Below are 9,502 nucleotides of genomic sequence, written 5' to 3'. Positions count from 1 at the left end.
CAGGGAATGGCATAATAGGCGGTTTATTTATAACTGCTACGATAGGACTGAGAAATGTGCCCGGTTTACTCCAGGCCAGTAGGCACGCAATTATTAATGTGGTCAGAATTATTCAGGATAAAGTTTTTACCAGCGAGCGCCTTGACCACTACACCACCGAAGCTGCTGTAATCGCAAATGTTTTTGAAAGAAGCAAAGAAATAAAAAGAGGAAGAAGAAAAAGAGTGTTCTAAAAAAAAAACTAGTTGTAACAATGCTCATTGAATCAATGATTTGCCACGTCGTTTCCTCTCCAGGACATGTCCCTGCGCAGCAAAGCAGTACGCTCGCTGCTCATTCCCTCCAGAGTGTCTGGCTAGCTGAGCTCTCCCACCAATCCGGCCCCTGGGGCCGCCCTACACCCCCGACCCCACCACCACTTCTGCTCGGCACTGGGGCTGTCGTCATATCCCCAGCGTGAGCGGCTGTGTCTGTGCAGTGACTGTGCAAAACCAGTGGGGGCGTGAGGAAACGTCTCGAACGATGTTCAGTGTGCGGGCGCGCTTGGGCCAGGAATCAGCGGAGGAAAAAGTCGAGTGGGCCTGCCCGGGAGATCTAGGTGAGGTATACGGGGTGGCATTATGTGCAACGTTAGATCACGTAAAGGTAGGAATCACCTCACGTCACCGTGAGCTCATGGGGGGGTCAGGAAAGATGTAAGTCAAAGTTTCTGCCCATAATATTTGTAGTAATTTCGTTCCAGGACAGCCAGCACTACCTATCACTGTGACGTGACGTGATAGTGTAGTGTGTTTCTACCTAAAAAGTACTTGGTTAGTAACGCCGGATGTCCCGGGTTCGATTCCCGACGGAATCGGAAGTTTTTCCGGTTCTAGTAATGCTGTGATATCCTTGATAGTTGTGAAGAAGCTCTCTGCGTTATCACAAATAGCTCTCTGATTCATGAGTGTTGGTTTGATACAATAATCCTGACAGTTAATGAGCTGCTGCATCTCAGAAAAGTAAAAAAAAAATCCCATTTATAAAAAAAAATCCCATTTGTATTCTATTTATATATAAAAAAAAAATCCCATTTGTATTCTATTTATAAATATCCCTTCCATTCTGTTTGTCCCCTCAGGAAACTGTCCCGCACCTCGTCAGCTCGGAGTACTCTTCTGTCCGCAGCCCTCAACGATAAGTCCTCCCTTCATCCCCCCGGTCATATAGCACCGGGACAGAACAGTCTAGTGCTAGTCGACACTACGAGCAGTGATAACGAGGACAGTCCCGGACAGGGCGGTCCTGTCCCGGTCAAATCACAAACCCTTCAGGTAAGGAATTCTACTGTCACCGGAAAAGAATAAATGGACACCCATTTATTTTTCTGTCGCTGTCGCAAAGTCGCAAGGCGAGCGCAATGACCACTACACTATGGGAGCTGACATAAAAACATGATTAATTATTTAATTGTTTTCCATAGGTAACATACAACGCGCTCGACTTCGAGTATTTCACCAACGTGATTCATAGCGGTGACGAGGAGGAGAAGGGGGGAGAGGGGAAGACAAAGGAAGGAGGGGAGGGGAGAGGGCAGTTCCGGGTCAGCAAAGTGGTGGAGCCGTATGAACAGTATAGGAATCGCGCCATGGAGGAGGTCCCTTCATCCCCCCGGTCATATAGCACCGGGACAGAACAGTCTAGTGCTAGTCGACACTACGAGCAGTGATAACGAGGACAGTCCCGGACAGGGCGGTCCTGTCCCGGTCAAATCACAAACCCTTCAGGTAAGGAATTCTACTGTCACCGGAAAAGAATAAATGGACTCCCATTTATTTTTCTGTCGCTGTCGCAAGGCGAGCGCAATGACCACTGCACCATGGGAGCTGACATAAAAACATGATTAATTATTTAATTGTTTTCCATAGGTAACATACAACGCGCTGGACTTCGAGTATTTCACCAACGTGATTCATAGCGGTGACGAGGAGGAGAAGGGGGGAGAGGGGAAGACGAAGGAAGGAGGGGAGGGGAGAGGGCAGTTCCGGGTCAGCAAAGTGGTGGAGCCGTATGAACAGTATAGGAATCGCGCCATGGAGGAGGTGGTGTTTAGCAGCTACGACTTCAAGGTGAGTCCGTCCGAAGTGCTTGTTATAAAAAATAGAACAAGGTAAAGAAAATGTGGTGTCAACATCACACGACTTTCTTTACCTATGCTATTAAATTATTCTTAGCTGAGTTTCTTGGATATGATTTTGGGGGGTCTTCTCTCATAACTTCTCTAGAGTAGAATATGTTTAGGCGAGCGCAATGACCACTGCACCATGGGAGCTGACATAAAAACATGATTAATTATTTAATTGTTTTCCATAGGTAACATACAACGCGCTGGACTTCGAGTATTTCACCAACGTGATTCATAGCGGTGACGAGGAGGAGAAGGGGGGAGAGGGGAAGACGAAAGAAGGAGGGGAGGGGAGAGGGCAGTTCCGGGTGAGCAAAGTGGTGGAGCCGTATGAACAGTATAGGAATCGCGCCATGGAGGAGGTGGTGTTTAGCAGCTACGACTTCAAGGTGAGTCCGTCCGAAGCGCTTGTTTTATAAAATAGAACAAGGTAAAAAAAAATGCGGTGTCAACATCACACGACTTTCCTTATGCTATTAAATGGTGTCAAAATCACACGACTTTCCTTATGCTATTAAATTATTCTTAGCTGAGTTTCTTGGATATGATTTTGGGGGGTCTTCTCTCATAACTTCTCTAGAGTAGAATATGTTTATACTTTCAAATTAAAGGAAAAAATCCCTGTGACCGCAACTTTGTTTATACTGCCAGAATAAAACTGAAAAGTCCCTTTTCTCACTCAGTCTAAACAAGGTCTTATGTACATATTTAGTACATAATATGTATATCATATTTCACAAAATTTCGGATTATTTCAGCATATTTCGGCACTTTTTCTGGCATTATCTTTAGCATATTTTTATTCTCTCCCTCAGGTGCTGACGCTGTTCATTCTCACCGACCTCGTCCGCTCGGCCCAAGTCCCCTCTGACCTCTCCATCTCCTCCATCCAATCACACCCACTCCTCCACACTCGTCCGCTCGGCCCAAGTCCCCTCTGACCTCTCCATCTCCTCCATCCAATCACATCCACTCCTCCACATCCTCAAGTTCTCCCTAGACTACCTGTCCACTCTCCAGTTGTCCACACATCTGCTGAAAGATACTGTTAGTATTCGTATCAAAGCGCTGTTGTGTCTGCTTATCCATACGTGTCTGGGGAAGATCAAGCATAACAGGTAAAGAAAATCTGGTGTGAACATCACACGACTTTCTGTTACATTTGCGGACTACATATTTGAAAAAAAAAAAAGTTCATTTATTGACATATTTTTACACATCTGTTGAGAGATACTGTTAGTATCTGTATCAAAGCCTTATTGTGTCTATGTCTACTCATCCATACGTGCCTGGGAAAGATGAAGCATAACAGGTAAAAAAAAAATTGATTATTAAATGGGGTCAGCTCCCATGGTGTAGTGGTCACTGCACTCGGCTTGCACGTGGGAGACCCAGGTTCGATTCATGCAAATCAGTGATTCCGTGACTAGCCGTTGCGGGGCCCACTCAGCCTCGTCAGGAAAATGAGTAGCTATGTAATATAAATGTGTATAGTGACTGGTGCCAGCATGGTAGGTAAATATTGAGCGCTGGATTATTGAGATACTTGGAAAATACTACTAAGCTGCAGTGAGCACCAAAAGTTGTGATATGATAAGTGATAACACAAAGAAACGGCATTTAATTGTTCTTAATCATGTTAATTTGCTAATATTGTCGAATAAAAGTAACATTATTACTATTACAGGGAGTTTGTCAAGTACATCATCCAATATCATGGGATCCTGTCCACCCTGATTAAGATAGTAGAAGATGTGGTCAGCCATATGGATAATGCTAGGCTAGGGCGAATGCCCACTGGGCGGAAAATTAGTGGAAGTGCTAAAAATGAGTCTAGTGGAAAGGGAAATGACCTCCTCACTGGGCAGAAAATTAGTGGAAATGCCTCAAATGGGAAGGAAAGTGACTTTGAACCGGCTAAAAAAGGCACTGGGAAAGAGGAGATTGATGGAAAACTAGATGTGGGCGAAGAAAAGGTTGATGAAGAGATCGCTCTAAGTGAAGACAAACCTGAACCAAGTGAAGGAGTTCCAAGTGTAGAAAGTGTAGATAAAAGTGAATCAAGCGAAGAAACTGATAAAGGAAGGGATAGAGGTATTGAAGAAAGCAAAAGGAATGAAGAGCCTAGTGAACAAACTAATGCAAGTGATGAAGTAAATGTACATGTTGAAAATTGCCAACGAAACATCGAAAGAGAAAAAATCGATAACAAGATAAATTCAGCAGATACCTTTACAAATGTTGAAAAAGGTCACAAAAATACGAAAGATGACTTTACAAATTTAGAAAACGGAGACAAAAGGAATATAAATAGTCTCACCAATAGATTCGTAGACCTCACCACCCAACACAGGGAAAGCTTGGACGCTCAATGGACCACGTATCTGTTCAATCTAACCTTCACCATACTTATCTTATACAAGCACATAATCAAGTATTACAACACCAACGAAGAGAAGTTCAACATTTTCCTTCAAATCCTGAACAATCTGGTGAATAATAACGAATCTGCAATCATTACATTGGCGCAATATTTGACGTTGACATTGGTTTTTCCGGACACGGAATGTAAGTAGAGGGAACTGTAACAACGGATTTCTTATCGTCTCGAAATCGAAGAGAGAAGGAGGACAGGATGGCAGAAAGACAGCCGTTCCGAGAACGAACGATATCTCTTTAGGATAAAATCCGCCCCGGGTGGGAATCGAACCCGCGGCCTAGCGCTTACAAGGCAGACACGCAACCCTCCAAGCTATCTAGGCTAGAGAGCTTGACTTCATACACTAAGGCTGGGGGCCACAAAGTGAGTTTAAACTCGATTCAAGTTTAACTCTCGGTTTAAGGAATCTGATTGGCTAAAAATTTTGATTTTTTTTTTAAATTCTAAATCAGCTAATGAGATTGCTTAATCCGAGAGTTAAAGTTAAACCGTGTTTAAGCTCACTTTGTGGCCGGACCTTAGGTACACAGTGACGTGAACTTTTCTCTCCACAGATTCGAATCACAAGGTGCAAGAGCTGAAACTCCTCGAAACCTTCATCGTGTTCAAAACGATGTGCCAGGAAAAAGCGTCGTCGGCCGGCGGTAGCGAGTCACCGCCAAATACCAAACCAGACGAAAATCAACTCAAACAAACCCTGGTGACCGGGATAAATCGACGCCATTTCAGTTTGAAGCAGTGCTGGGATCTACTCGTCAAATGCTCGATACAGAGTGTCTGTGTGAATCAAAGTGCCAAACCAGACGAGAATCACCTCAAACAAACCCTGGTAACCGGGATAAATCGACGCCATTTCAGTTTGAAGCAGTGCTGGGATCTACTCGTCAAATGCTCGATACAGAGTGTCTGTGTGAATCAAACGGTGAAGATGAACATCCTCCAGCAACACCCTATGTATAACAGCGACTATGAGTAAGTGTGTTGGAAGTGACCGTGCGGACACGTAAAGTTTTTTTCATTATTATTTTTAAGCCGCGGAGGGAATGGAACCCGCAACCTAGCACTTACAGTGCAGACGCCCTACCTTCCAAGCCAACTAGGCTGGGATATATATATATAAAAAAAAAAAGATTTAAAAATTCTTAAAGCTGTGTCCCTGTCCACATATAGTCGACGGCCGTCGATCGACGAGCAGACGCCCTACCTTCCAAGCTAACTAGGCTGGGATATATATATAAAAAAAAAGATTTAAAAATTCTTAAAGCTGTGTCCACACATAGTCGACGACCTTCGATCGGCGAGGTGAATCTATGTTGTCGAGGCAGTGTGGACGGTTTCCGTCGACATCAATCGACGGCCGCTGACTGTGTGCTTTAGACCTAGCTTAGACTCCGACATTTACCTATAATTTTTATGTTCTGTTGGATATGTTGTATTATCAAAAAATGGAAACTTAAAAAAAAACACGTATTTATATTCTATTCTTCCTTTTTCTCTCCTCCATAGATCCAACAACTCCTCTTACACGTCCACCAAATCCTCGCCGGACAACCTTCCGCCCAGCGATCACATCCACACCTCCACTAACAAACACAAGTGCACCATCCTCTTCTCTTCCCACATCATTACCGCCATCGATATTGTCCTTCATTATATTGTCAACAATGGACGAAAAATCAGCTCCCACGGAGAGCAAAGAGATGAGAAGAGCGGGTCTACGCATGCGCGGGAGTTCCAAAGAGAAATAAACGAGAAGAGTGATTCTACGCAAGCGCGGAAATTCCAAAGTAGTTCCGTCAATGAGGGAAGTGGGTCTACGCATGCGCTGGATTCCCAAAGAGGTTCCGTCAAAGAGGGAAGCAGTTCTACGCATGCGCGGGACTTTCAAAGAGATTCCGTCAACGAGAAAGAGTCTCCCGCGTCGATCCAAAGAGAAACGCTCGACAAAAGCGACTCGCAAATGTCGTCCAGTGTTGTCAGTTCGCACCAAGCCGCGTTGCCAAACGCCGAGCTCTGTAGTGAACACGAAATCCTGTATTGTCTGCAGAATGTTATCTCCATGATTAAGAATAACCGGGAGAATTGTTTGACCCTTCTGCGGAGGAATATTGTAAGCAAGCTGCTCAAGTATTCGTCCGCGGACAAGAAACTAGTGGTAGATTGAACAACTTCGTTCAAGAGAGCGCTGAGAACGCCTACCACCACGTACATATACTGGGTCACTCGTACAGTCTGCTGACAAGTAACAAGTGTGTGGTGAGCAACTTGAATTTGATTGTGATATCGTTTTTGAATGGCGACGCGGACGGACGGACCCTGAAATCCGCGGAGAAAGCCGAAGGTGAAACTGCCATCGGGTGTTTCCGCGAAAACGGACGGACCCTGAAATCCGAAGGCGTGGCGGAGAAATCCGAAGGTGAAGTCGGATGTTTCCGTGAAAGCTGTGATACTTTCGGTGCTGAACCAGCTTCGTCGGCTGTGACCCAAGGAATCTTTCAAGGCTTTACAGATCAGTGTTGCCCTAGCGATACCTCTAGAGACATAGACTCCAACACTCTCAACATTCACATAATCAAACTCCTTCTGAACAATGGGGCTATCCTGTATTGTCTCCAGAATGTTATCTCTATGATTAAGAATAACCGGGAGAATTGTTTGACCCTTCTGCGGAGGAATATTGTAAGCAAGCTGCTCAAGTATTATTTCGACTTTGGCTCGCGGAATGTACGTGTACTGATTCTCAATATTGTGGTGCAGATTGGGACGTATGATTTGAGATCTAAGGAGCTGCTGCATTTGATTCAGCTGTTCAAGGCGGAGGCGGTGAATCAGTTGGCGAACCATAAGGTGAATAATTCTCTCAATTTGTAAATAATATAATCAAAATTTTATCAATAAAGAGATGCTCAATTAAACTGTTGGTATAATGGAACTACTTGTTTTAAGCTGACAGTCTAAATAAGGCACTACTTATGCTCATAAGGTGAGAATGGACTGTGTTTTAACGAGGGTAGTATTGGTAGAAGTAGGCCTTACTTCTAGGCTCTATCGGGTGCTTAAACCCTATATTTAGATCTTTTGTGGCTTTGAACAAGGGTAGTTTTTTTTTTAAAGAGGTTTGATGTAACTGCAAGAAAGAGGTGCTCAATTAAACTGTTGGTATAATGGAACTACTTGTTTTAAGCTGACAGTCTAAATAAAGCACTACTTATGCTTATAAGGTGAGTATGGACTGTGTTTTAACGAGGGTAGTATTGGTAGAAGTAGGCCCTACTTTTAGGCTGTATCGGGTGCTTAAGCCCCAGATTTTGATCTTTTGTGGCTTTGAACAAGGGTAGTTTTTTTAAAGAGGTTTGATGTAACTGCTAAGGCCTTATCGTCCCTAAACGGAAGAGCGAAGGAAGACAGGATACGGGAAAGCCAGCCGTTCCGAGAACGAACATTATTCGTTCAGGATAAAATCCACCTCGGGCGGTAATCGAACCCGCGGCCTAGCGCTTTCAAGGCAGAAGGCAGACGCGCTACCAACCAAGCTAACTAGGCTCGCGAACGTCAAGAGTTCGAAGGCCCGTGTAGCCTCTATCAACACGAAATAGAGTTATGGTTTTTCAGCCTTTACATTTTACTTCCCCATTGCATTACAGAAGCTCGGAGCCCACGACTCGGAGGAAACCAGCGACTTGTTCATTCTGGACACCCTGCAAAGTCTCGTGACACAGCACAAAACTCACCCGGAGTTCAGCATGAAGTTACTTCCCCCGTGCCGACATCTGAAGCCGTGTCAGCTAGACTTGGAGGCGCTGTCGAATAAGTTGTCCTACTCCATGATGCAGTCCTATGATAAGAACGGAATGGTGTCGCCTTGGAACACGAGTGCCGTGTGTATACCCATCACGTGTGATCTGGGCTGGGCACTGTGGGTACGCTTCCCCCGTGCCGACATCTGAAGCCGTGTCAGCTAGACTTGGAGCCGCTGTCGAATAAGTTGTCCTACTCCATGATGCAGTCGTATGATAAGAACGGAATGGTGTCGCCTTGGAACACGAGTGCCGTGTGTATACCCATCACGTGTGATCTGGGCTGGGCACTGTGGGTACAAGGTAAGAAAATTTCTTATCCTAACTTATACCTTGTTTATGCTGGTAGAAAGAAACTGGAAAGTCCCTTCACTTCCGCAGTCTAAACAAGGTCTTATGTTTATATTATGTTTAACAGGTAATTTTATATGTAAACATTTATCGAAACCTAGGAAAACGCCAAATAAAACCTCTCAATATGAAGGAGAAAAATCGGTGATATCCCATCAAAAAACACATTGTGTGAGGGAAATTTAAGGCCAAGTATGCAAACATATACCTGGTAGAAAGAAACTGGAAAGTCCCTTCACTTCCGCAGTCTAAACAAGGTCTTATGTTTATATTATGTTTTACAGGTAATTTTATTATGTAAACATTTATCGAAACCCAGGAAAACGCCAAATAAAACCTCTCAATATGAAGGAGAAAAATCGGTGATATCCCATCAAAAAACACATTGTGTGAGGGAAATTTAAGGCCAAGTATGCAAACATATATCTCTTAAATGTAAATATATATCTCAAACCTTCATCAATTTTTTTCTTCAACTACAGGTATCTCCATTTCGTTCTGGTATCTTCTCGAAGAGACGTCCACCCCTGCTCCTACCCCGCACCCGTCCATATTATGTTTAACAGGTAATTTTATATGTAAACATTTATCGAAACCTAGGAAAACGCCAAATAAAACCTCTCAATATGAAGGAGAAAAATCGGTGATATCCCATCAAAAAACACATTGTGTGAGGGAAATTTAAGGCCAAGTATGCAAACATATATCTCTTAAATATATATATATATCTCAAACCTTCATCAATTTTTT

General features: G+C 43.9%; 1 protein-coding gene across 1 annotated transcript; it reads left to right on the top strand.

Moving 5' to 3' along the window:
• The first annotated feature begins 253 nt into the window (after positions 1-253).
• Positions 254-8,551, top strand: LOC113469982. The gene is made up of 13 exons (XM_026828084.1): positions 254-456; positions 1,121-1,205; positions 1,659-1,766; positions 1,908-2,108; positions 2,980-3,024; positions 3,095-3,282; positions 3,852-4,713; positions 5,082-5,094; positions 5,159-5,266; positions 5,396-5,576; positions 6,111-6,636; positions 7,206-7,451; positions 8,249-8,551. The coding sequence occupies exons 1-13, from the start codon at positions 254-256 to the stop codon at positions 8,549-8,551; spliced, it is 3,069 nt and encodes a 1,022-aa protein (XP_026683885.1).
• Positions 8,552-9,502: the final 951 nt, after the last annotated feature.

The sequence above is a fragment of the Diaphorina citri genome, unplaced genomic scaffold, assembly GCF_000475195.1.
Source record: "Diaphorina citri unplaced genomic scaffold, Diaci psyllid genome assembly version 1.1 scaffold1325, whole genome shotgun sequence".
Classification (NCBI taxonomy): Eukaryota; Metazoa; Arthropoda; class Insecta; order Hemiptera; family Psyllidae; genus Diaphorina; species Diaphorina citri.
Note: the sequence above shows the minus strand (reverse complement) of the source record. Positions and strands in the feature narration are given on the sequence as shown.